Raw genomic sequence first — 26,126 nt, forward strand, 5'->3', positions numbered from 1 at the left:
GTCAGGATGTGGCGGCAGGAGGATTCGCTTTGTTCAGGTGAGCCACGGAGCCAGGGCTTGGCTTCTACAGAAATGGTACCTCAGGTTAAGAACTTTGCTTCAGGATGCTTAGGATGAGGACAGAAATTGCGCAACGGTGGCACGGCGACAGCGGGAGGCCCCATTAGCTAAAGCGGTACCTCAGGTTAAGAACAGTTTCAAGTGAAGGACGGACCTCCAGATCGAATTAAGTTCTTAACCCGAGGTACCACTGTAGTGCTAAAGCCCAGATGCCTCACAACCCACCTCCAAGCTTCACAGAGCTGGGCTATGCCTGATTATTGTCTCCCAAAGCAACTTGTTGTTGTTGTTTAGTCGTTTAGTCGTGTCCGACTCTTCGTGGCCCCCTGGACTGGAGCACGCCAGGCACTCCTGTCTTCCACTGCCTCCCACATTTTGGTCAAACTCATGCTGGTCTCTTCGAGAACACTGTCCCACCATCTCGTCCTCTGTCGTCCCCATCTCCTTGTGCCCTCCATCTTTCCCAGCATCAGGGTCTTTTCCAGGGAGTCTTCTCTTCTCATGAGGTGGCCAAAGTCTTGGAGCCTCAGCTTCAGGATCTGTCCTTCCAGTGAGCACTCAGGGCTGATTTCCTTCAGAATGGATACGTTTGATCTTCTTGCAGTCCATGGGACTGTCAAGAGTCTCCTCCAGCACCAGAATTCAAAAGCATCAATTCTTCGGCCATCAGCCTTCTTTATGGTCCAGCTCTCACTTCCATACATCAATACTGGAAAAACCATAGCTTTAACTATACAGACCTTTGTTGGCAAGGTGATATCTCTGCTTTTTAAGATGCTGGCAGGATATCTGGCTCAAGGTCAGCAACCACACTACCTGGGGTGTACGAGACATCCATTTCTTTCTGGTATAGTTCCTCTGTGTATTCTTGCCACCTCTTCTTAATGTTTTCTGCTTCTGTTTGGTCATTACCACTTTTGTCCTTGGTAATCTTTGAACGAAATGTTCCTTTCATATCTCCCATTTTATTGAACAGATCTCTGGTTTTTCCCATTCTATTGTTTTCCTCTATTTATTTGCATTGCTCATTTAAGAAGGCCCTCTTGTCTCTCCTTACTATTATTTGGAAATCTGCATTCAATTTCCTGTATCTTTCACTATCTCCCTCGCATTTTGCTTGCCTTCTCTCCCCCGCTATTTGTAAGGCCTCGCTGGACAGCCACTTTGCTTTCTTGCATTTCCTTTTCATTGGGATGGTTTTCGTTGCTGCCTCCTGTATAATGTTACGAGCCTCCATCCATAGTTCTTCAGGCACTCTGTCCACCAAATCTACATCCTTAAACCTGTTCCCCATTTCCACTGTGTATTCATAAGGGATTTGATTTAGAATGTATCTTACAGGCCCAGTGATTTTTCCGACTTTCTTCAGTTTAAGCTTGAATTTTGCTATAAGAAGCTGATGATCTGAGCCACAGTCAGCTCCAGGTCTTGTTTTTGCTGACTGTATAGAGCTTCTCCATCTTTGGCAGCAGAGAATATAATCAATCTGATTTCGATGCTGCCCACCCGGTGATGTCCACGTGTAGAGTCGTCTCTTGTGTTGTTGGAAAAGCGTGCTTGTGATGACCAGCTTATTCTCTTGGCAGAACTCTATTAGCCTTTGCCCTGCTTCATTTTGAACTCCAAGGCCACACCTGGCACTTGTTCCTTTTATCTCTTGACTCCCTACTTTAGCATTCCAATCCCCTATAATGAGAAGAACATCCTTCTTTGGTGTCACTTCTATAAGGTGTTGTAAGTCTTCAGAGAATTGGTCAATTTCAGTTTCTTCAGCACCAGTAGTTGGTGCATAAACTTGGATTACTGTGATGTTAAAAGGTCTGCCTTGGATTCGTATCGAGATCATTCCATCATTTTTGAGACTGCATCCCAGTACAGCTTTCGCCACTCTTTTGTTGACTATGAGGGCCACTCCATTTCTTTTACGGGTTTCTTGCCCACAGTAGTAGATATGATGGTCATCCGAACTGGATTCGCCTATTCCCGTCCATTTTAGTTCACTGATGCCCAGGATGTCAGTATTTATTCTTGCTATCTCATTTTTGACCACATCCAGCTTACCAAAGTTCATGGTTCTTACATTCCAGGTTCCTATGCAATATTTTTCTTTACAGCATTGGATTTTTCTTTCGCTTCCAGGCATAGCCGCAACTGAGCGTCCTTTCAGCTTTGGCCCAGCTGCTTCATCAGCTCTGAATCTATTTGTACTTGTCCTCCGCTCTTCCTCAGTAGCATGTTGGACGCCTTCCGACCTGAGGGGCTCATCTTCCAGCGTCATAACTTTTATATGTCTGTTGTCTTTGTCCATGGAGTTTTCTTGGCAGGGATACTGGAGTGGCTTGCTGGTTCCTGCTCCAGGTGGATCACGTTTGGTCAAAACTCTCCACTATGACCTGTCCATCTTGGGTGGCCCTGCATGGCATGGCTCATAGCTTCTCTGAGTTCTTCAAGCCCCTTCGCCACGGCAAGGCAGGGATCTGTGAAGGAGCCCAAAGCAACTACTCTATTCCAAACTTATGCACTTTATTATCCTGCGTTGGCAAAAGACTGTTCTGAATTTGTAGGGGACACCTCTAAACCCTAGAAAGAAAGAAATGGTAGGATGTGGACGATTTGGAGTATTCAGGGAATGGAGCCTAGCAGGCTTCAGCTTGCATGGGGCAGGAGCCTGGTGAAATTACTTTCCTATTATTTCTTTGCGCCATCGCTGCGCGTGACCCTTGATCAAAAGGATCCTGCCCCGAGGGGCTTACAATCTTTAATAGGACACAGGGAGGGAACAGAGAAAGGTTGAGGTCCAGGCTGGATCCTGAGTCTAGGTCTCTGAATTTAAACTTTGGGATTCCCGGACATTTCCCACCTGTAACCTTTCCTCTTTTTTATTTTCCTTTCTGTCTCCTAGGACAAAAGAGGCTGCTGAGGCGGCAAAGCATGACTCAACCATTGGAGATTGTGGTGAGTTAATGGTGGGGAATCCATTCCCCACATGTGCAGGGAGGTCATGGTGCTGACCTGCGCGAAACAGGGCTGGGTTGGGGGTTGCAGTCCCGTCTCGCCCCAGCCCCTCGCTCCCCTCCTTCCAAGCCAGGGGTCAGGCGCCCACAGCCTGTGGTGACGTGGGCCTGGGCAGCCTGGCAGGGGTGCTTCTTCTGCCCCCCTAGAGAGTACAAGGTCCTTCTCTCTTTGCAGGGCCGTGGTTTAGGGAAGCAGCAGCAGCCCAGCGGTGCAGCGAGACCCAACAACATCTGGAGGTATGTTGTGACTTTGTGTGGCCGGGGAAGTGTTTCCCAGGGATCTTGGGGGTGGAGGAGGAAGGCCTGATTTAGAGATCCCTGTACTTTTATGAAGGTTTCTCTGTGGTCCAGGCAGGGCCCTAGCTAGGGGGTGGTGAGGTGGGCCCCCGCCAGGGGCGCAGGTGAGAGGTGGGGCACAAAATCGACTCCAAAATTTGTCCACCAACATGTCTAAATATAGAGGTGATAATAATGAATATTATCATCTGTATATTTATTTGGTTCCAACTCCTCCAAGCAACCAGACTAACAGAACTTGTTTCTTCCTTAGGCGAGAGGCCCCCCAGCACGAGGGGGAAAAGGCTCCAGCGCCTGCTCCCGGGACAAAGATCGGCAGAACATCGCGGCGGTTCCCGGCGGTTCCTGATCCTCGCCTGCCTCACCCTCCCTCCGTTCCCCATGCGGGAATGGCTCCTGCCCGGCCGTACCTGGCGCAGAAGCAGCAGCCAAGGCTCCCCCCCATCAAAAACGCCTCCCAAGTGATTCCGGAGCCGGGGGAGACTTTGGCTGCTGCCTCTGTGCCAGGCCGGTCGGGAGGGAGCCCAGATGCTGCCCGCATGGAGGAGTTCAGGGTGGGGCAGTTAATAAGATCAGGTAGGAAGAAATGCCCCCTTCCCAGGTCCCCACCCTCCTGCCCCAGACTGGGGCTCGCGTGGCTGGGAGCCAGGCGCCGGCTGATGTCTCCCTTTGTTTTGCAGCGAGGAGAAGGCTCAGCCTGGGAGCCGCCGCATCCCGGGAGGGCCTGGAGCCGAGACAACGGCCTCTCGCCTCAAAGGTAAGGGGACAGGGGGGGTTCATTGCTTTGCCGCTCTATGCTTTGCCGCTCGCGATTTGCGGGTTTGCAGGGCGCGGGCAGGGGGCGCGTCAGAATGTCACCCCCCCCTTCACGATAGCACCTGGGGCAGCCCGCCCCCCTGCCCCCCATCGGTACGCCCCTCGCCAGAAACAGGAGCCCTCTGCTCACCTGGGACTCGACTTCCTGCAACGGCTTCTTGAAGCCCCGTCCCTGGTCGTTTGGTCAGTGACAGACCATTCACACATTCAGGGATTCCTTCTTTCTTGCAGGGTAGGACTGCTGCACCGCTGTGGCTGCTGCTGAAGTCCCCTCCCCACAAATAATACAGGTAAGAGGAAGAAGGGAGAATTTGCACGGAGGAGGGAGAACACCCTGCTCCAGACTTCCAGGCCAACTCTCATACTTAAAACCAAGGCGTTCCTACAAGAGCCAGTATCAAAATAACATGGAAGCAGTACAGAAATGGATAAGGCGGAGCTATAGCTGATAAGGAATGCAGTGTCACCATCTGCAGCGATCATGGAGCCCAAGAAAGTAAAATCTCTCACTGCCTCCATTTCTTAGAATCCTAGAATCCTAGAGTTGGAAGAGACCACAAGGGCCATCGAGTCCAACCCCCTGCCAAGCAGGAAACACCATCAGGGCACTCCTGACATATGGTTGTCAAGCCTCTGCTTAAAGACCTCCAAAGAAGGAGACTCCACCACACTCCTTGGCAGCAAATTCCACTGTCAAACAGCTCTTACTGTCAGGAAGTTCTTCCTAATGTTTAGGTGGAATCTTCTTTCTTGTAGTTTGGATCCATTGCTCCGTGTCCGCTTCTCTGGAGCAGCAGAAAACAACCTTTCTCCCTCCTCTATGTGACATCCTTTTCTATATTTGAACATGGCTATCATATCACCCCTTAACCTCCTCTTCTCCAGGCTATACATGCCCAGCTCCCTTAGCCGTTCCTGTAGTTTCCCCCTGGCAGTGGCTCATTCCAAAAGAACGCCAGTCTGCCCCCAGAGCAGTTCAGCAAAGTTAGTTCAGCAAATTCATACCCTCTTGATTTACCCTTAAATTCATCGTCATATGTTCTAACTTCAAATCTTCATCTAATGTCAATCCATTCTTACATATTCTTATTTTACCTTATTACTTGAATTTCATTCTCCCCTCTCTAGAACCATTCTCATGATGGGCCGCTACGTGGAGCCCATCGAGGACGTGCCTTGCGGCAACATCGTGGGGCTGGTTGGCGTCGACCAGTTCCTGGTCAAGACGGGCACCATCACCACCTTTGAGCACGCCCACAACCTGCGCGTCATGAAGTTCAGCGTCAGCCCCGTGGTGCGCATCGCCGTGGAAGCCAAGAACCCAGCCGACCTGCCCAAGCTGGTGGAGGGGCTGAAGAGGCTGGCAAAGTCTGACCCCATGGTGCAGGTGAGCGTAGAAAACCCATCGAGGCCTTCAAAGGGTTTTTAGGTGTGGGAGATGACAGGGGGGCAGCACATTGTCGTTTTTGGGATGGGGGACGCTTCTCGGTTTGGGCTGGGCCTCATTCCTGCTTCATTCCTTTCACTCTTCCCCATCTTCCAGTGTATCATTGAGGAGTCTGGGGAGCACATCATTGCTGGCGCTGGGGAGCTGCATCTGGAGATCTGCCTGAAGGATCTTGAGGAGGACCATGCCTGCATTCCAATTAAGGTACCGTATTTTTCCTCCCATAGGGCACACTGCCCTATAGGACTCACCTAGGTTTTTTGGGCTGGAAATAAAGGGGGAAAAAATTATCCCCCAGGCGCAGGGGAAGCCCAAGCTTTCCCCCGACCCCAGAACAGCCTGCTATCCGCAAGCCTACGGAGCCCAGCGGGAAGTCGCGCCGGTCTCCCCAGGCTTGCGCAGAGCTGCGCGAAGCCCAGGACTGCAGGCAGCTCTGCGCAACCCTCGGGAGACTGGCGCCAAGCCACGCCAGTCTCCCGAGGGTTGTGCAGTGCTTCCCGAAGCCTGGAGAGCGAGAGGGGTCGGTGCGCACCGACCCCTCTCGCTCTCCAGGCTTCATCGGAAGCCTGCATTCGCCCATAGGACGCACACACATTTCCCCTTCATCTTTGGAGGGGGAAAAGTGTGTTCTATAGGGCGGAAAATACGGTAATTGCACCACGTGACAAGTCTCGAACCCGGTCTTGGACCCGACCATAAGAGCACTCTCACCCTCTCTTGGTTCCCAGCAAGTGGCATTCAGGAGCATTACTAGAATGAATAATAATAATAATTATGGTAATAATTTTTTATTTATACCCTGCCCATCTGGCTGGTTTTCCCCAGCCACTCTGGGTGGCTTCCAACAAAATAATAAAATACAATAGTCTGTCAAACATTAAAAGCTTCCCTAAGCTGTGCTGCCTTCAGATGTCTTCTATATAGAATAAGAGGCCAAGGAAAGCGTATGTTTAGAGAAGATTGGAAAACATTTTTTGAATATATGCAGTCAAAATTGTGTACCCTTGAAAACGCTGTCAGCATTAAGATAAATTCAACTGTGTCAAAAAGTTTTGATGGATGCAATAATGGAATACTGAATGGCATAGCTTTTGTAAAATATGCAGGGATTTATAAACCGTGAAAAGAGAAGAAAGGAAGTCATTGATTTCTTAAGGATGTAAAAAATGAGTATTCTAAATTGTAAAACAGAAAATTAATTAAAAAATTATAATAAATAAAAACAAAGCCATTGCTACAGATTATCTCAAGGCAATGTACAAGATGCAATAAAGACAGTCCGCATTGGCTTTGAAGCAGCTAGGGACTTAAAAATTATTATTATTTAATCTTTCTGGCAGAAATCCGACCCGGTGGTCTCTTACCGCGAGACGGTCAGCGAGGAGTCGAGTGTCCTGTGCCTTTCCAAGTCTCCCAACAAGCACAACCGCCTGTACATGAAAGCCCTCCCCTTCCCCGACGGTCTGGCCGAGGACATCGACAAAGGCGACGTCTCGGCCCGCCCGGAGCTGAAGACACGGGCCCGTTACCTGGCCGAGAAGTACGAGTGGGACGTGGCCGAGGCCCGCAAGATCTGGTGCTTCGGCCCGGACGGCACTGGCCCCAACATCCTGACGGACATCACCAAGGGCGTGCAGTACCTCAACGAGATCAAGGACAGCGTTGTGGCAGGCTTCCAGTGGGCCACGAAGGAGGTAAGCAAGAGTGGGCGCCCCTCATCGCAGGGCGGTGGGCTGTCTGCGTCCTGCCTTCTTGGAACGGATAATAATTTATTACTTGCACCCCGCTCATCTGGCTGGGTTTCCCCATTCACTCTTGGCGGCTTCCAACAAAATATTAAAATACAATAGTCCGTCAAACATTAAAAGCTTCCCTAAACAGGGCTGCCTTCAGGTGTCTTCTAAAAGTCTGGTAGTTGTTTTCCTCTTTGACATCTGGTGGGAGGGCGTTCCACAGGCCCTCTGCCTGGTTCCCTGCAACTTTTGAGTGCTTTGTCACATCAGCCCCTCAAGGCTGTGTTCCAGCTTTAGGAAGTTGAATCAGCCTCGTATGTGATTTCCTCTTGCCTCCCCCTGAGTTGCGAAGGGGCGTCCTTTTAAGGGGTTCACTTTTCCTTGCCGGGTGTTGCTTGGCCTGCGTTTCTCCGTGATCGAGGAGGGTGGGGGTGTCGTCTCCGAGTTCCCCGTCCTCCTGCTGGGTGCTCTGTCCGTTCCCCCTCTGAGGGCCTGGGTACTGCCCAACACACACACACACACACACACACACACACATACACACACCCTCTTCCTCAGGAGGAGCTGCCATGGGCAGTGGGGAGATGGTAGAAGATGAGGCTTTCAACCTCCGGGTCGTAGGTTCTGGTCCCACATAGGGGAAAAGATTCCTGCGTTGCAAGACGTTGGACCAGATGACCTCTGGGATCCCTTCCGATTCCATGGGACGACTGTACTGCAGGCCAGGGATGGAAAGGGAATCAAAGGATATTTGCATCTCCCCTGTTTCTAGTCTCCAATTCTCTCTTTTTATATATAATAGTCATCATTAGTTTTCAATTACAATAACCCAGTGATAGCCTCATTATAACAATGCCAAAGTATATACAATTGCTGATTCCAATTATTCAGATGCCAAATTAAATAATTTAGGTGGCCTCCTGTGTGCTGGAATTGATGGTTTGATTATTTGCTTTATTTCTGCGTTCCAAAAATCTTACCCATCTCAATTACACTCCAGTTAAAATAACAATCCCTTATACAACAACTGCAGTATTAACGGCATCTATTCGTATTGACATGTTACCTTAAACCTCCTGTGTGTGACAGTTATTCTGTCTATGATGTTCCTTCCCGTCCTTGTAAAATATTATGCCTATCCTTTCTCAGTTGTTGCTGCTCTCCATCATATCTAGACTCCGATTCTCTGCCCCTTAGTAGATCACGCTCTTCCCATCCTCTGGTCCCCCTGGGCGACTCCTCCTCCTCCTGGCTCTGACAGTTTGCAGGAAGAAGGCTGGCCATAAGCTGAAGGAGGCATTGGCCCTTCCTTTGCTTCTTGGCTGCTATGGCAGAGTGCTTAATTGCTTTTTTTTTAAAAAAAAAAAACTACATTGCCTGCTTTAGAGGAAGGACAGAAAAGTTGGGTTGAATGCAAACTAGAAAATGATTTTCTCTCCCACCCCCAAACCCTCTTTTTTCTCCAGGGTGCCCTTTGCGAGAACATGCGCGCCGTCCGCTTTGACGTGCACGACGTGACCCTGCACGCCGACGCCATCCACCGCGGAGGTGGCCAAATCATTCCCACGGCCAGAAGGTGCCTCTATGCCTGCGTGTTGACGGCTCAGCCCCGCCTCATGGAGCCCATCTACCTTGTGGAGATCCAGGTGGGTAACTGGAGGCAGGCTGCGTTCTTAAGAGGCGGCAGCAGCCCGCTGGCTTGACTCCGTGCAGTGCTGTAACATATACCCGCTTTCTTCCCCTTCCAGTGCCCAGAACAGGTTGTGGGTGGCATCTATGGCGTGCTGAACAGGAAGCGGGGGCACGTCTTTGAGGAGTCCCAGGTGGCCGGCACCCCCATGTTTGTGGTCAAGGCCTATCTTCCTGTCAACGAGTCCTTTGGTAAGTGTCAGCTTTTATCAGCCTCCCTTGGCACTTGCATCTTCCAGGTGACCTTTGTCAGCAGCTGGAGGTGTGAAGGATCGATCAGAGGTTGTCTCCCAGGCTAAAAGTTTTGGTACTTACCTTTAAAGCCCTAAATGGCCTGAAGGAACGTCTCCACCCCCATTGTTCAGCTTGGACACTGAGGCCCAGCTCTGAGGGCCTTCTCAGTAGTGGTGCCCTCCCCGTGGAACGCCTTCCCATCAGATGTCAAGGAAATAAACTATCTGATTTTTAGAAGACATCTGAAGGCAGCCCTGTTTAGGGAAGTTTTCAATGTTTGATGTTTGATCGTGTTTTTAATATTCTGTTGAGAGCTGCCTAGAGTGGCTGGGGAAACTCAGCCAGATGGGTTGGGTATAAATTATCACTAATATTAAACCACAGAGCCAAGGACTTGCCGATCTGAAGGTTGGCGGTTCGAATCCCCGTGACGGGGTGAGCTCCCGTTGCTCGGTCCCTGCTCCTGCCAACCTAGCAGTTCGAAAGCACGGCAAAGTGCAAGTATATAAATAGGTACCGCTCCAGCGAGAAGGTAAATGGCGTTTCCGTGCCCTGCTCTGGTTTGCCAGAAGCGGCTTAGTCCTGCTGGCCACATGACCCGGAAGCTGTACGCCAGTTCCCTTGGCCAAGAAAGCGAGATGAGCACTGCAACCCCAGAGTCGGTCACAACTGGACCTAATGGTCATGGGTCCCTTTGCCTTATGCCTCTAGGATGCTGCTTTTAGTTAAGACAAGGAGCTGGTTGTGGGGTGTGTGGGTAAATTTGAACACCTGTATTTCTATCGTACAGTTTTGTTTGCTTATAGTATAAACTCTTCTCTCTCTCTCTCCCTCCCTCCCTCTTCACAGGCTTCACCGCTGACTTGAGATCCAACACAGGTGGCCAGGCTTTCCCCCAGTGTGTGTTTGACCACTGGCAGATCTTGCCCGGAGACCCGTTTGACAACACCAGCCGCCCCTGCCAGGTGGTCGCCGAGACCCGCAAGCGCAAAGGGCTGAAGGAGGGCATTCCCGCACTAGATAACTTCCTGGACAAATTGTAAAAACCAATCAACCAAGCAGAATTAAAAATGCCACACCAGATGTAAAAGAATAAATTTAAAAATGTATGTTGTGGGACTCCAAATTTAACTTGCATAATAACATCAGTGCCGCAGCTGTCTTGCAAAAGGCATTGGGGCCAGTTCCTTGCTTGATCTTCCGTCTCGGGGCAGATTTTATAAAGAGCTGTGTCTGCATTCAGCCTTAGAGGTTCCCGGCCGTCTGCACACGAACTAGCGGGGCCGCTCACCCAGTGCCATTAGAACTTCCAAAAATACATTTCCATTTGATGCAACTGAAACGTTGCCCGCCTCCATATTTATTTGACGCTCGGAGCCAAGTGAAGGGGGGGGGGACCTGGCTTTTGGGGAGGACAGGCAAACTTCCGAAAAGAAAAGGGTGTGTGAAATTTCATTCCATACTCAAATACTGGATTAGATTGGGGGGGGGCAGTCTGGAGGAATTTTCTTTTAGGATTGGGAGAGAAAAGGGGGGGCGGAGAGAGAGGCTTTTCTAGTTGGGCAAAAGCTAGAAGGCCCGCAGCCTCTCTGCTAAATGGGTGTCATTGTGCAAATCAATGTATTAGTACCACTGGAATAATAAATTTAATAAGACGAGGCTGCCTGTTGTGTTGGATGTCTTTAAGAGCCGTTGAGACCTGAGCCCACACATTTAGAAGCAAGGGGGGAGCTCATCTGTGCTGTACGAAAGCAGTTTTACTTAGAAAACGGTGCGCTTAGTGCAGGGGTTGCATGTGGGCACACAGTCCTTTGCTGGCGCCTGCAGGGCTGTTGTAATGAGGCCCGCGGCAAGTATTCAGCTGTAGCCCATAGACCAGGCTGCAGTGTGTGGTGCCCACAGCAGTTGATCTGGTTCGGCAGATAATGCCCACAGGCCTCAAAAAGATGAGCGGTCCTTGACTTGAAGCTTCACAGCTCCCTGATTTTGGCATATATCACTGTCCTGCAACCCAGGGTCGGTCTTTTCAAAAGACAATAGAATTTCAACCTGTGGAGCATTAGCGGCTGAAGGCCTCTGGGTTTAATTTTTGTGAATAGCTGGTCAAAAACACACAGGATGGTTTTCGCAAAGTCCCAGCAAGCAAATCAGGATGAGTGCTCATTAACTTGTAACCACCCCCTCTTCCCTTGCAAACAGCAGGCTCGATGAGGAATAGATATAATCGAACCTGTTTGCAAGCAATCAAAATAGGTCGCCTGGGGACTCTCGCAGACATGAATAAAGACCAGTAGTGATTGAGTGAATGATATCTTTGCGATAATTAAGAGGTATATACACTTCACTGAATAAGTGGACTTGTTTCATGTTTCCTGAAACAATAGGCAAACCAAAACAATGGCTATCCTTTGAAAGTCACACTTCTCTGAATTGAGCAAATCCAGCCCAACGTATGCCATAATGTCTAAATTAGGCTAAAGTGGACATTGAAACGAATGGCAGAAAACTGCATTACTGTATATTACAGGAAATTGCTTGCATAATGTGTGTATGAGCAAAATTGCATATGAAAATCTGGGTATTGGGAGAAATTTTCATTAGAGCTTTTAAGGAACAAGCAAACGCCCCACCACCACCCTGAAAATCAAACATGGAACTGAATTTGTGATTGGGAAAAATGGGAAATTGACATTTGTTCTAATCACTAAACCTCTCCTGCCTTGCCAAGATACCTTTGGGAGAAGAAAGGGTTAAGGAGTAAACTGCCCCAATCCTAAATGGATTCCCTAAAATGGGTGGGTGGCGCTTGTACACTTGCAACACCTGCATCCAGGTGTCTTGCTCTGCTTTCCTTTGGACCCCATCAGTGAGTCTTGTCATCTCGGCAGCGCACGACCCCCATATTCAATGCCCAGGCCTACGCCCTGGGGTGGTCACTTGGGTGCTGCGAACAGTGGTTTGATTTCACCCCTGGAGGTGCACTCCATTGTCTATTGAGACAGCCTGATATCTGCAAGCACTGAGGTCACACAGTCTGGCCTGCTGGTAAAAAGTAAAGGTAAAGGGACCCCTGACCATTAGGTCCAGTCGTGCCCTACTCTGGGGTTGCGGCGCTCATCTCGCTTTATTGGCTGAGGGAGCCGGCATACAGCTTCCGGGTCATGTGGCCAGCACGACTAAGCCGCTTCTGGCGAACCAGAGCAGCGCACAGAAATGCCGTTTACCTTCCCGCTGGAGCAGTACCTATTTATCTACTAGCACTTTGATGTGCTTTCGAACTGCTAGGTTGGCAGGAGCAGGGACCGAGCAACGGGAGCTCACCCCATCACGGGGATTTGAACCGCTGACCTGATCAGCAAGTCCTAGGTTCTGTGGTTTAACCCACAGCGCCACCCGCGTCTGCTGGTACCTGCCAGCCTAATGGCTCTTAAGGTAGACTCAGCCTGAAGTTTGTGTTTGGGGAGGCTCATGTTCGATATATTCAGGTGGGAAATCGTTTGGGCTTTGGGGGATCTTTACTACCTGACCCCACCGAGTGGGCGGACTGGCTGTGTGGGGCAACCCACAGGTCAATCGCACAGCATCATGTACATGTGAGTTGCTCCACCTGTCAAAATTCCTTATGGAGGGCTCCCAACAGCTGCACAAAGGGCGTTGTGTATTGCCAGTCCCAACCCTGCATTTTGCCCAACTGATGGGCACAGCGAACACACTGCTCCAAGCAAAAATCAACCCGTCCCTTGTGATCTGTGTTTATTATCTAGCATGGGAGGGTGGGGTTTGGGGGAAATGGCCTTGCAAGCAGAATTATTATTATTTAATAAATTCATATAACCGCCCTTTATCTGTAGATCTCGGGGCAGTTCCCGCTCCTGATTTAGGAAGTTTAAGGAGCACCTTGAATTGGTCCAGGAAACAAAAAAGGCAGCCGATAACTGAGTGTGGTATGGTGCAAAAAACAGGTATCCACAAGAGTTCTTGCTGCCATGCCTGGTTTCTGAAGTGTCTACAAGCCTGAACGCCAAGCGCACTGCATTCTAAACTAGATTTGCCCAATGCTTGGCACAATGAAGAAGAAGAAGAGTTTGGATTTGATATCCCACCTTTCACTCCCTTTAAGGAGTCTCAAAGCGGCTAACAGTCTCCTTTCCCTTCCTCCCCCACAACAAACACTCTGTGAGGTGAGTGGGGCTGAGAGACTTCAGAGAAGTGTGACTGGCCCAAGGTCACCCAGCAGCTGCAGGTGGAGGAGCGGGGAATCGAACCCGGTTCACCAGACTACGAGTCCACTGCTCTTAACCACTACACCACACTGGCTCTCTGGCTGGTGGCCAGTTTAGCTGGAGGCGTCCTGGAGGAACATTAGCTGCCTTGGGGTTTCCAGAGGATGTTGGACTCCTTGGGCCCCAGCTGGCATGCCCAAGGATTAGGAGCTGTTGGAGTTTATTGTCCCATAAAGTCACCATTAAAAAACCTCTAAATGAGGGTGAAAGTGGAGAGCACAAAATATGGTCTGAAGCTCAGCATCAAAAAAACTAAGATCATGGCCACTGGTCCCATCACCTCCTGGCAAATACAAGGGGAAGAAATGGAGGCAGTGAGAGATTTTACTTTCTTGGCACCATCATCACTGCAGTCACGAAATTAAAACTACCCATGTACTGTCTGAAGCCCAAGGGATGCCAGTGAATTTGGGTACATTGGTTGCCAGTGAATTACCCGCCTCCCCACTTTCCTCCCCCTCTAAGTGTAAACTGTAAGGAGAAATGCGGAAGTCGGTCCCATGTTGCAGCTTGGGAAGTCAGAGGTGGGTTGCAAGGTCTGGACAAACTGACCTCCAGTGCTTTAGGGAACATGGTGACTTCTTGTTGTTTAGTCGTGTCCAACTCTTGGTGACCCCCTGGACCAGAACACGCCAGGCACTCCTGTCTTCCACTGCCTCCTGCAATTTGGTCAAACTCATACTGGTAGCTTTGAGAACACTGTCCCACCATCTTGTCCTCTGTCATCCCCTTCTCCTTGTGCCCTCCATCTTTCCCAACATCAGGGTCTTTTTCACGGAGAAAAAAAAAATATTTAAAAGAACATACAGTTATACCTTGGATCTCAAACGCCTTGCATTCCGGTCCCCAAATACTGCAACCCCGGAATGAATGTTCTGGTTTGCAAATGTTCTTTGGAAGCTAAACGTCCGACGCAGGGCCGGATTTAGGATTGATGAGGCCCGAAGCTACTGAAGGTAATGGGGCCCTTTATCTGTCCAGCTGTCCTTTGTCAAAAACAAACTGCCGCTGTTTTTTGTGTTAAATATATGCTACAGTACAGTGGTATCTCACGATGTGAACAGGATCCGTTCCGGAGCCCCATTCGCTTCCAGAAGTGAACGTAACTAGCGACGGCACATCTGCGCACGCACGCGTCGCTTTTTGCCTTTCTGCACATGCGCGTGACATCATTTTGTGTGTCGGCGCATGCGCAAGCATCGAAACCTGGAAGTAACACACTTATTTATTTTTTTAATGATATTTTATTACATTTTAACAGTAAAGAAGTTATAACACATAAAAGAAAAAACACAAGAAAGATACAAAAAAACCCCAAAACCCCAAAATACAAAAATGCAAGCATTTAACATAGAACAAAAAGAAAAAACAAAAAACAAAAATCCCTCTTTTTTAATATCTCGTCTTTGATTAACTTGTTTTCATGACTTCCTCACGCCTCCCTTTTTTGTATTCCATTTAAAGATTGGTTCAGCAAATTCATATCCTGTTAGTTTATCCTTAATTATTTTTCCTCACATATTATAGCTTCAATTTTTCATCTATTATCAGTCCATTCTTACATATTCTTATGCCTTATTACTAGAACCCCTTCATTTCATTTCAATGCCATTAACATTCAAAAACTTTACAGTGTTTCTGTAAGTAAATTTTAAATTTCTTCCAATCTTCTTCCACCAACTCTTCTCCCTGGTCTCGGATTCTGCCAGTCATTTCCGCCATTTCCATGTAGTCCATTACTTGCATCTGCCATTCTTCCAAGGTGGGTAGGTCTTGTGTCTTCCAATGCTTTGCGATGAGTATTCTTGCTGCTGCTGTAGCGTACATAAAGAAAGTTCTATCCTTCTTTAACACCAACTGGCCGACTGGAAGTAACACGCTCTACTCCAACCCCCTGCAATGCAGGAATCTCAGCTCAAGAACCCATGGCAAGTGGCCGTTCAAGCACTGCTGGAAAATCTCCAAGGAAGGAGAGTCTACCGCCTTCCGAGGGATTTCCTCCTGCTGTCAAACAGCTCTTGCTGTCAGAAAGTTCTTCCTGGAGTCGGAATCTCCTTTCTGGTCGCTTGAAGTCATGGCTTCAGGTCCTGAGGGCCTCTGGAGCAGGAGAAGACAAGCTTCCTCCATGGGACGCCCTTGAGATATTGACAGGGCTCTCATATCCATGTCCGGAGGGACAAGCCTGGTAGATGAAGGGAACGCAGTGGATGTAGCCTACCTTGATTTCAGCAAGGCATTTGACAAGGTGCCCCATGATATTCTTGTAAAGAAGCTGGTAAAATGCGGACTTGACTATGCTACCACTCAGTGGATTTGTAACTGGCTGACTGACCGAACCCAAAGGGTGCTCATCAATGGTTCCTCTTCATCCTGGAGAAGAGTGACTAGTGAGGTGCCACAGGGTTCTGTCTTGGGCCTGGTCTTATTCAACATCTTTATCAACGACTTGGATGATGGACTCAAGGGCATCCTGATCAAATTTGCAGATGACACCAAACTGGGAGGGGTGGCTAACATCCCAGAGGACAGGATCACACTTCAAAACGACCTCGACAGATTAGAGAACTGGGCCAAAACAAACAAGATGAATATTAACAGGGAGAAATGTAAAGTATTGCACTTGGGCAAAAAAAATGAGAGGCACAAATACAAGATGGGTGACACCTGGCTTGAGAGCAGTACATGTGAAAAGGATCTAGGAGTCTTGGTTGACCACAAACTTGACATGAGCCAACAGTGTGACGCGGCAGCTAAAAAAGCCAATGCAATTCTGGGCTGCATCAATAGGAGTATAGCATCTAGATCAAGGGAAGTAATAGTGCCACTGTATTCTGCTCTGGTCAGACCTCACCTGGAGTACTGTGTCCAGTTCTGGGCACCACAGTGAAGGAAGGTGAGGACAGGTGACCCCACCTAGGCCCGAAGTCACCCCCCACCAAAGCAGGCTCAAAGCTTCTCAGAGCTTTTCAAAATCATTTTTCTCAGCAGCTAAAAGGCATTAGCTAAGCATCAGAAACATTCTGCTTGCTGTAACTAAAAAGATTGCAACAAAGGTAGGGAACACAGTCCATTGTTTCTCAGGCCTTTCTGATGCCTTCTGGCCTTGCTAAAGAACCACATTGCAACTTACTTTCTGTCTGGGAACCATTCCAGAACAAGAGATTGAAACATATCTGAACACTCTGAAACCCCTTTCCTGGGAAGAGTCCAATAGTCCCAAGACAGCTTTCTGTTCATGCTCAGAGGACCCCTGAGGGAGGAGAAAGGAGGAAGGAACTGGAAAGGGGTATATATGCTTGTGCACATGACTGTGAATTTCGTGCATGCTTTTTGTGACTTATCACACTTGCTCCTTCTACCAGTTCATGGATGGTAGAAATAAAAGCCTTTTCTCCGAAACTATTCCTTGAGTGTCTGTTGACTCCCACTTCCCTTTCCCAGGCGCAATATTTTTCCCACCCGAGGGCAAAGCCTCATAAGGCTACATCAGTTCAAGAAGGACACTGACAAACTGGAACGTGTCCAGAGGAGGGCAACCAAAATGGTCAAAGGCCTGGAAACGATGCCTTATGAGGAACGGCTAAGGGAGCTGGGCATGTTTAGCCTGGAGAAGAGGAGGTTAAGGGGTGATATGATAGCCATGTTCAAATATATAAAAGGATGTCACATAGAGGAGGGAGAAAGGTTGTTTTCTGCTGCTCCAGAGAAGCGGACACGGAACAATGGATCCAAACCACAAGAAAGAAGATTCCACCTAAACATTAGGAAGAACTTCCTGACAGTAAGAGCTGTTTGACAGTGGAATTTGCTGCCCAGGAGTGTGGTGGAGTCTCCTTCTTTGGAGGTCTTTAAGCAGAGGCTTGGCAACCATATGTCAGGAGTGCTCTGATGGTGTTTCCTGCTTGGCAGGGGGTTGGACTCAATGGCCCTTGTGGCCTCTTCCAACTCTATGATTCTATGATTCTAGGGAGCAAAACATCTCTCTCTCCCCTTTCCCCACCCCATGCAGAATGGCAAGGGGTCTGTGCATCCAGCTGGGAAGGTGGTGGGAGTGTGGAGCCCAGCCAGGGCTGGTTGTGGGCAGGATCCTTGCACTGCCGGGGGTTGGACTAGATGCCCCTTGGCACCCCTTCCAACTCTGCCATGCTATGATTCTCTCGAGCAGCTGAAGGAACGGGCGGGGGAGCAAGATGCAGAAGAAGGGGAGGCACAACCACACACCCCCACAGCCCCCTCTGGCCTGACCCACGGGGGCCTCATCCCAGCACACTTTGATCCCCCCTGGTTTTAAAGGGGATGCCTGTCAGATGACAGTGAGAGTTGGTAGAGAAAGATGGCCACCTCTTCTCATGAGGTGGCCAAAGTCTTGGAGCCTCAGCTTCAGGATCTGTCCTTCCAGTGAGTACTCAGGGCTGATTTCCTTCAGAATGGATCGGTTTGATCTTCTTGCAGTCCATGGGACTCTCAAGAGTCTCCTCCAGCACCAGAATTCAAAAGCATCCATTCTCCGGCGATCAGCCTTCTTTATGCTCCAGTTCTCACTTCCATATATCACTACAGGGGAAACCATAGCTTTAACTATACAGACCTTTGTCGGCAAGATGTCTCTGCTTTTTAAGATGCTGTCTAGGTTTGTCATTGCTTTCCTCCCAAGAAACAGGCGTCTTTTAATTTCGTGACTGCTGTCACCATCTGCAGTGATCATGGAGCCCAAGAAAGTAAAATCTCTCACTGCCTCCATTTCTCCCCCTTCTTGCATTTCCTTTTCATTGGGATGGTTTTTGTTTTCGTTCTCGGTCCACATACTGCTTAAGCCTGCCTTGTAGAATTTTAAGCATAACCTTGCTAGCGTGTGAAATGAGTGCAATTGTGCGGTAGTTGGAGCATTCTTTGGCACTGCCCTTCTTCGGGATTGGGATGTAGACTGATCTTCTCCAATCCTCTGGCCACTGCTGAGTTTTCCAAACTTGCTGGCATATGGAGTGTAGCACCTTAACAGCATCATCGTTTAAAATTTTAAATAGTTCAGCTGGAATATCATCACTTCCACTGGCCTTGTTATTAGCAGTGCTTTCTAAGGCCCATTTGACTTCACTCTCCAGGATGTCTGGCTCAAGGTCAGCAACCACACTACCTGGGGTGTACGAGCCATCCATATCTTTCTGGTATAATTCCTCTGTGTGTTCTTGCCACCTCTTCTTGATGTCTTCTGCTTCTGTTTGGTCCTTACCACTTTTGTCCTTGGTAATCTTTGAACGAAATGTTCCTTTCATATCTCCAATTTTCTTGAACAGATCTGTTTTTTTTCCATTCTATTGTTTTCCTCTATTTCTTTGCATTGCTCGTTTAAGAAGGCCTTTTTGTCTCTCCTTGCTATTCTTTGGAAATCTGCATTCAATTTCCTGTATCTTTCACTATCTCCCTCGCATTTTGCTTGCCTTCTCTCCCCCGCTATTTGTAAGGCCTCGTTGGACAGCCACTTTGCTTTCTTGCATTTCCTTTTCATTGGGATGGTTTTCGTTGCTGCCTCCTGTATAATGTTGCGAGCCTCCATCCATAGTTCTTCAGGCACTCTGTACACCAAATCTAAATCCTTAAACCTGTTCCTCACTTCCACTGTGTATTCATAAGGGATTTGATTTAGATTGTATCTTACCGGCCCAGTGGTTTTTCCTACTTTCTTCAGTTTAAGCTTGAATTTTGCTATAAGAAGCTGATGATCTGAGCCACAGTCAGCTCCAGGTCTTGTTTTTGCTGACTGTATAGAGCTTCTCCATCATTGGCAGCAGAGAATATAATCAATCTGATTTCGATGCTGCCCACCTGGTGATGTCCATGTGTAGAGTCATCTCTTGTGTTGTTGGAAAAGAGTGTTTGTGATGACCAGCTTGTTCTCTTGGCAGAACTCTATTAGCCTTTGCCCTGCTTCGTTTCGAACTCCATGGCCAAACTTGCCAGTTGTTCCTTTTATCTCTTGACTCCCTACTTTAGCATTCCAATCCCCTATAATGAGAAGAACATCCTTCTTTGGTGTCATTTCTATAAGCTGTTGTAAGTCTTCCCACCTGTAACCTCTTCCTATGGTTTTTATTTTCCTTTCTGTCTCCTAGGACATAAAAGGCTCCTGAAACGACCAACTATGAAGGAGGCTGGAGGGGCACCTCTGGAGATTGTGGTAGGTTAATTCCATGGGGAATCCATTCCCCACATGTGCAGGGAGGTCATGGCGCTGACCTGCGCGAAACAGGGCTGGGTTGGGGGGTTGCAGTCCCATCTCGCCCCAGCCCCTTGCCCCCCTCCTTCCAAGCCAGGGGTCAGGTGCCCAGGCAGGAGCAGGCTGGCAGCCTGTGGTGACGTGGGCATGGGCAGCCTAGAGAGTACAATGTCCTTCTTCCTTTGCAGGGCCGTGGTTTGGGGAAGCAGCAGCAGCCCAGCGGTGCAGAGAAAACAAGCAAAATCCAGAGGTATGTTGTGACCTTGTGTGGCCGGGGAAGTGTTTCCCAGGGATCTTGGGGGTGGAGGAGGAAGGCCTGATTTAGAGATCCCTGTACTTTTATGAAGAGGGTTTTCTCTGTGGTCCAGGCAGGGCCCTAGCTAGGGGGTGGCGAGGTGGGCCCCCGCCAGGGGCGCAGGTGAGGGGTGGGGCACAAAATCGACTCCAAAATTTGTCCACCAACATGTCTAAATATAGAGGTGATAATAATGAATATTATCATCTGTATATTTATTTGGTTCCAACTCCTCCAAGCAACCAGACTAACAGAGCTTGTTTCTTCCTTAGGCGAGAGGCCCGCCAGCACGAGGGGGGAAAGGCTCCCACTTCAGGTAAGTGGAAATGCCAAGAAAGAGAGACTTCCGGGTTAGCGCGAACGGCTAATGGCGGATTCCCTCCGAGCTCCGGAGGGAATCGGCTCTACTGAGGACAGGTCTTGCCGTGCCGGCGACACGGGGACCCTCAGAAACCGCAGGCGCGGAAGCCTGCGGACTTGGTGACTCGGTGGGCACCTTAAGCGCCCTCCCCGACCCACGAAGAGCCTTTTTAAAGGCTGCGGAGAGGGTACGGAGAGTGGCGTGGTGCTGAGAGTAGACCGCTACCTCAGTGGAGTGAAGCCGCAAGCCATGGCCGGAGAGCGCTGACTTTCTTCCCAAAATTTGGACTGGATAACAAAGGACCCGTGAGTAGTGGAATTTGGACTTTAAAAATTTTATCCTGTGAATTCGGCACGATCGGGGGATGTGTTAAAGGGAAGTCCGCACCCCCTCTACTTATAGACGATTTAAAGCAAGGAACGGAGAATTAAGGCGGAATGAATACTGTTTTGATGATTTAAAAGTTTTTCACAAATTTGATAGAAGAAGATTTTGCGCTGGAGAGAAAGGGAATTTTGGAACTTTGTGTGTAATCCCCCCCAAAAAACCCGGGAGTGTCCTATTTGGGTGCCGGAGGAAGAAGTGAAAGGAGTTTGACAGCTGTCAAAGAAGCTGTCAAACGGGCGGACAAAGTAAAGAATTTGGTTATTTAACAACTCTTGGAACTAAAGCTGATACATTTGGACTGAGGCGATTGGAAACAAAGTATTGATAATAACAAAGTAACAGATTATTGGAAAAGGACTACTAAATAACTGAAAGCCCCCTAGGGGGAATTAGTGACATTACAATGGCTGCAGAGGGAAAATTACTGGTGGAGATAGAAAAAATGTTCTTTCTCGTGGGAATCCTGCAAGAGCAGAGTATGGCTCTGAGTAAAGTTTTTATGACCTTGAATTCTGAAACAAACAACTCTGCTGAATGCACAAAGGAGACGCATGATAAAAACTCTGCAGCTGAGCAGGAAGAGATGCCTTTGGAATTGACAGAGAAGAAAGAAGGAGTTCAGACACTACAAGTGGAAAATATCAACCAGGAATCTGCATTGTTAGAGTATGAGCAAGAAGACCCTTGGATTACAAACCTGCGAAAGATGAGAAAGAAGAAGAGAGAAGTCCCTGGAGTACTTGGAATATTAAAACTAAAAAGAATAAAGCAACATGATTGGGACTTTCCTCTTGAGTATGGAAAACTAGATGGTCTTTCACAGCAAACACTCTTTAACATTCTGGATGAAAGAAAATATGATGTGACTCTGACTGAACTCCTTCGGGGTCTTAGGACCAACAAAGAGGACTACCAATATAGTTGGCAGAGAGGGACTGACAGAGAATCAGACGCCTCGGACGTGAGAAATCCGGGCTAAGAACTATTTTTTGTTTGTTTTTTTTCTGGACATTTGTCTGGGAAGGGACAGAAACCGGGGCGGGGGGGGGGGGGAGAGAGAGAATAGAACTATAAAATGTTATGTTTTGTTTTATTTGGTCAATGTGACCTATAATTAATATAATAAAGGGAAAATTTGTGGAGGGGAAGTTAGATCGACCTTAAAAAAAAAAAGAAATCAATGATTATAAGAGAATTGGATAAGTTGAATATAGATAAACAAAAAGAATTTAATTTTTAAAAACAATATGAATATCTTTAAGAGGTTAGGTAAGAACTTGCTGAATTAATTTTGTAACTGGGATGTAAGAGGAGGGGGTGGGGGGAAGTCAATGAAAGTGGGTAAAGAAAATTAGGGTATGCAATTGTATTTGTGTGTTTGTGTGTTCTTGTCTTTGTGTGTGTGTTTGTTGTTATAAAATGAAAAACCCAATAAAAATTATTAAAAAAAAAAAAAAGAAATGCCAAGAAAGAGAGTGCCCCATATTTTAGGAATGCTTCCTTTCCGTGTCCCCCCTCCCTCATGCGCCAGACTGGGATCCAGGCGCTTGTTGATTCCTCCATTTCCTTTGCAGGGAGGGAGTCTTTCCCCAACATCTACTTCGTGCTGGCGAAATCCCTGGAGGGACGTGGCGAATGTGGCAAACATCAGGTATTGGGACAGATGTGGAACTTCTTTTGGGGGGTCATCAAAAATGGGGCAGTAGTTTTTCATCCGCCCCAGCCCCTTCTCATCAGATGTTTTCTGCTTCCTCCACAGGACCACGCCTCCAGGGATGAGGCTCCAGCACCTGCTCCCGGGATCAAAAATGAGAAACCATCGCGGCGGTTCCCGGTGCCTGAACCTGATCCTCGCCTGCCTCACCTTCCGTCGGTTCTCCGTACGGGCATGGCTCCTACCCGGCCGTCCTTGGCGCAGAAGCAGCAGCCAAGGTTTCCCCCCATCAAAAACCCCTCAAGGGTGATTCCGGAGCCGGGGGAGACTTTGGCTGCTGCCTCTGTGCCAGGCCGGTCGGGGCGGAGCCCACATGCCCGTACGGAGGCGGCCAGGGTGGGGCAGTTAATAAGATCAGGTAGGATGAAATGCCCCCTTCCCAGGTCCCCACCCTCCTGCCCCAGACTGGGGCTCGCGTGGCTGGGAGCCAGGCTCCGGCTGATGTCTCCCTTTGTTTTGCAGCGAGGAGAAGGCTCAGCCTGGGAGCCGCCGCATCCCGGGAGGGCCTGGAGCCGAGACAAGAGCCTCTCGCCTCACAGGTAAGGGGACAGGGGGGGTTCATTGCTTTACCGCTCTATGCTTTGCCGCTCGCGATTTGCGGGTTTGGGGGGGGGCGCGGGCAGGGGGCGCGTCCGAATGTCACTCCCCTTCAGGATGGCACTTGGGGCAGCCCGCCCCCCTGCCCCCCATCGGTACACCTCTGGCCACAAACAGGATTTGAGCCCAAGAGCCCTCGGCTCACCTGGGATTCGACTTCCTGCAACGACTTCTTGAAGCCCCGCCCCTGGTCGTTTGGTCAGTGACAGACCATTCACACATTCAGGAGTTCCTTCTCTCTTGCAGGGTATGTCTTCTGCACCGCTGTGGCTGCTGCTGAAGCCCCCTCCCCACAAATAATACAGGTAAGAGGAAGAAGGAAGAATTTGCATGGAGCGGGGAGAACACCCTGCTCCAGACTTCCAGACCAACTCTCTGACTTAAAATCATGGCGTTCCTACGAGAGTTGGTATCAAAATAACATGGGAGCAGTACAGAAATGGATAAGGCGGAGCTATAGCTGATAAGGAATGCAGTGCTCAAGGTTTGGGCAAGGAGGACAGACCTGGGCTAAGGCAAGTCTTCTTCTCCCACAGGCCAGTCGTGCTGCCCTCAAAGAGTGCTGCTTGGAGCGGAGTCGCGCTGACTGGCCAGCGTCGTTTTTCTGCCAGTGGCAACCGCCTGGGAATAACTGGATAGCATAGTGAATCTCATACAGCCTATTAGAAAAATAGTTCATAGTAATAAACAATCCTCTCCCCTTTCACAGGCCATAGATTGTTTAATGGCCAAAGGCCTCGGTAAAGAGACGTGGAAGTGTAAGGATGGTACCAAGGCCAGCCTCTTGGAAGACTATTCCACAATCGGGGAGCCACTGCAGAAAAGGCCCTTTCTCTTGTTGTCCCCCTCCAAAACTCCCTTATTGGGGACATGGAGAAGGGCCTCAGGTGGCAAGTGCAGGGTCCGAGGTGGGTTGGTTGCAGGGCTTAAAGGTCCCCCCCCCCACCTTGGTATAACATTGCTGTGAACAATGGTGCTCCAGGCTCTGACCAAGGGAGAATTTTACTGTTCTGGTTCCCCATGGTCCCTTACTGGTGAAATCGCTCAGTCGGTAGAGCATGATGCTCTCAACCTCCAGGGTTGTGGGCAGTGGCATAACAAGGTCAGGTGGTACCTGCTGTGGAATTCCACCCCCCCACACACATTGAAATTCCCCCTTCCTCTACCCCCCATCGAAGAAGAAGAAGAAGAAGAAGAAGAAGAGTTTGGATTTGATATCCCGCTTTATCACTACCCAAAGGAGTCTCAAAGCGGCTCACATTCTCCTTTCCCTTCCTCCCCCACAACAAACACTCTGTGGGGTGAGTGGGGCTGAGAGACTTCAGAGAAGTGTGACTGGCCCAGGGTCACCCAGCAGCTGCAGGTGGAGGAGCGGAGACTCGAACCTGGTTCCCCAGATTACAAGACTACCGCTCTCAACCACTACACCACACTGGCTCTCAAAGAAAGCCACGCAGGCAGCCATCCGATGTAGATCCAGTCTTCTCCCCCCCCCCCCCGTCAAAAGAAACCACACACTTCCCTCCCCCAGGAGCACGGGGGGGGGCAATGGCGTACTGCTCCCCCACGACTCCCAAGCCTCCCCCCCCCCGATCTGTCAAAATGAAGGGAGGAGGGGGGAACGCTGCTGGCAAAGCAACACAGCTCCCCCCCTTACCCCGACTGCTTGGGGTAGTCCTGGGAGTCACGGGGGGCCCTGAATGTCACCCCCCCTCAGTGTGTGTGTGTGGCTGCGCTCGAAGATGTGCTGCTGCTCATGAGCCAATAAGCAACCAAAGAATTAAACCCCCGTGTTGCAAACAATCATCAGTGATATCCAAGGCAACACGATGACCAAATACAACAATGCGAAGTCAATATAAACTCTTTATATTATAAACTTTATATTATACAGAACATTGAGCAATGTGTAATATGTGAAATATGCACTGCATGCAAAACCAAATCTTCTAAATCTATGAAAGTCACAAAAGGTGCACTCTTGGTGGATTCTCTTGAAAACAGAGAACCAAATAAATGTAACTCTTATAATAAGTCTCTGGAAGTCTCTGTAGCCCTATGCAAGTCTCTGAAAGAAGCAATGGGTCAGATTCTGTTCTGGTGAAAACAAGCCGTAAAGCTTTTCTTTATATGACGTCCAACGCTTTGTGACTTGCATAGATTGATAAGATTTCTGGGTTTTTTTGGTTTTGCAGAGAGTGCCTTGGATACTTCTGCTCATGAGGCAGGATCCCCCCCCCCCCGAGGGTGGGACATGGACGAGACGGGCAGACCGCCCCCCCCCTTCCTCCACCAGTGATAGAGAGTACCTGGACCATGCTTTCAAAGGATAAATACTGTAATCCTATATGCTAACATCAAACCAAAGCAATACCAAAACAGAGACTTATCAAGCAGTCTTGGGGTCTGCAGAAGTATGCCCCCCCAAAAAAGTGCCCCTTTGCTCGCAAAAGCCCAATGAAGCTACTACAGAACATCGAGCATCTTTTAGGGTGGGGGTGGCTTGGCACAACGAAATACCATGGAGGAATTATCCTAGGAGAAAAGCATGGCTGGCTGGCACCCTGAACAGCACCCTGCAATGTTTACTTGCGGGTCCCACTTGTACACCTCCTTGTTCCTGACCTAGGCTGGCTGAACATCCATTGACCAGGACATCATAACTCAAATGAACACGACTCCCGTCTCATTAACAGGAAATAGGAGGAGAAACATACAAGCAGTTGTGTGCCCTCTTATGACGTCCAACGCTTATGACCCAATGGTCATCGGAGCCTACGGCCATCTAGCCAGCAATGTGACAAGATTCACCGGCATAGCTAACCAACATGACCCAGCAACTCAGTGCAACTCCAGCGTGAATCACAAAGCAGCTTACAAACAATAAATAAAAATGACATAATAGAACATCACAAATGCAACATGAAGCAGACAACGTAAATCTTATGTACAGGATTAGGCTCCACGTGGATGAGCCACAGTGCT

General features: G+C 49.0%; 2 protein-coding genes across 4 annotated transcripts; both read left to right on the top strand.

Moving 5' to 3' along the window:
- LOC309332995 (uncharacterized protein) lies at window positions 1-23,723 on the top strand. Of its 3 annotated transcripts, XM_081846415.1 has the most exons (9): window positions 1-37; window positions 2,963-3,015; window positions 19,976-20,037; window positions 20,355-20,398; window positions 22,405-22,481; window positions 22,590-22,902; window positions 23,007-23,083; window positions 23,388-23,446; window positions 23,678-23,723. In XM_081846415.1, the coding sequence occupies exons 1-8, from the start codon at window positions 7-9 to the stop codon at window positions 23,439-23,441; spliced, it is 711 nt and encodes a 236-aa protein (XP_081702541.1). In that variant the 5' UTR covers window positions 1-6; the 3' UTR covers window positions 23,442-23,446; window positions 23,678-23,723. The 3 variants fall into 3 exon arrangements, 2 of the variants coding, with proteins under 2 accessions (XP_081702541.1, XP_081702540.1); XM_081846414.1 differs by having other exon boundaries at window positions 23,388-23,708; XR_014152351.1 differs by lacking the exons at window positions 1-37; window positions 2,963-3,015; window positions 19,976-20,037; ... (2 more) ...; window positions 22,590-22,902; window positions 23,007-23,083 and adding an exon at window positions 3,654-4,128 and having other exon boundaries at window positions 23,388-23,708.
- LOC309332954 (elongation factor 2-like) lies at window positions 5,311-10,399 on the top strand. The gene is made up of 6 exons (XM_081846342.1): window positions 5,311-5,574; window positions 5,731-5,838; window positions 6,975-7,328; window positions 8,834-9,013; window positions 9,116-9,248; window positions 10,140-10,399. Exons 1-6 carry the CDS (start codon window positions 5,326-5,328, stop codon window positions 10,331-10,333), a joined length of 1,218 nt encoding a protein of 405 aa, XP_081702468.1. The 5' UTR covers window positions 5,311-5,325; the 3' UTR covers window positions 10,334-10,399.
- Window positions 23,724-26,126: the final 2,403 nt, after the last annotated feature.

The sequence above is a fragment of the Podarcis erhardii genome, assembly GCF_964252035.2.
Source record: "Podarcis erhardii genome assembly, chromosome: 18".
NCBI lineage: Eukaryota > Metazoa > Chordata > Lepidosauria > Squamata > Lacertidae > Podarcis > Podarcis erhardii.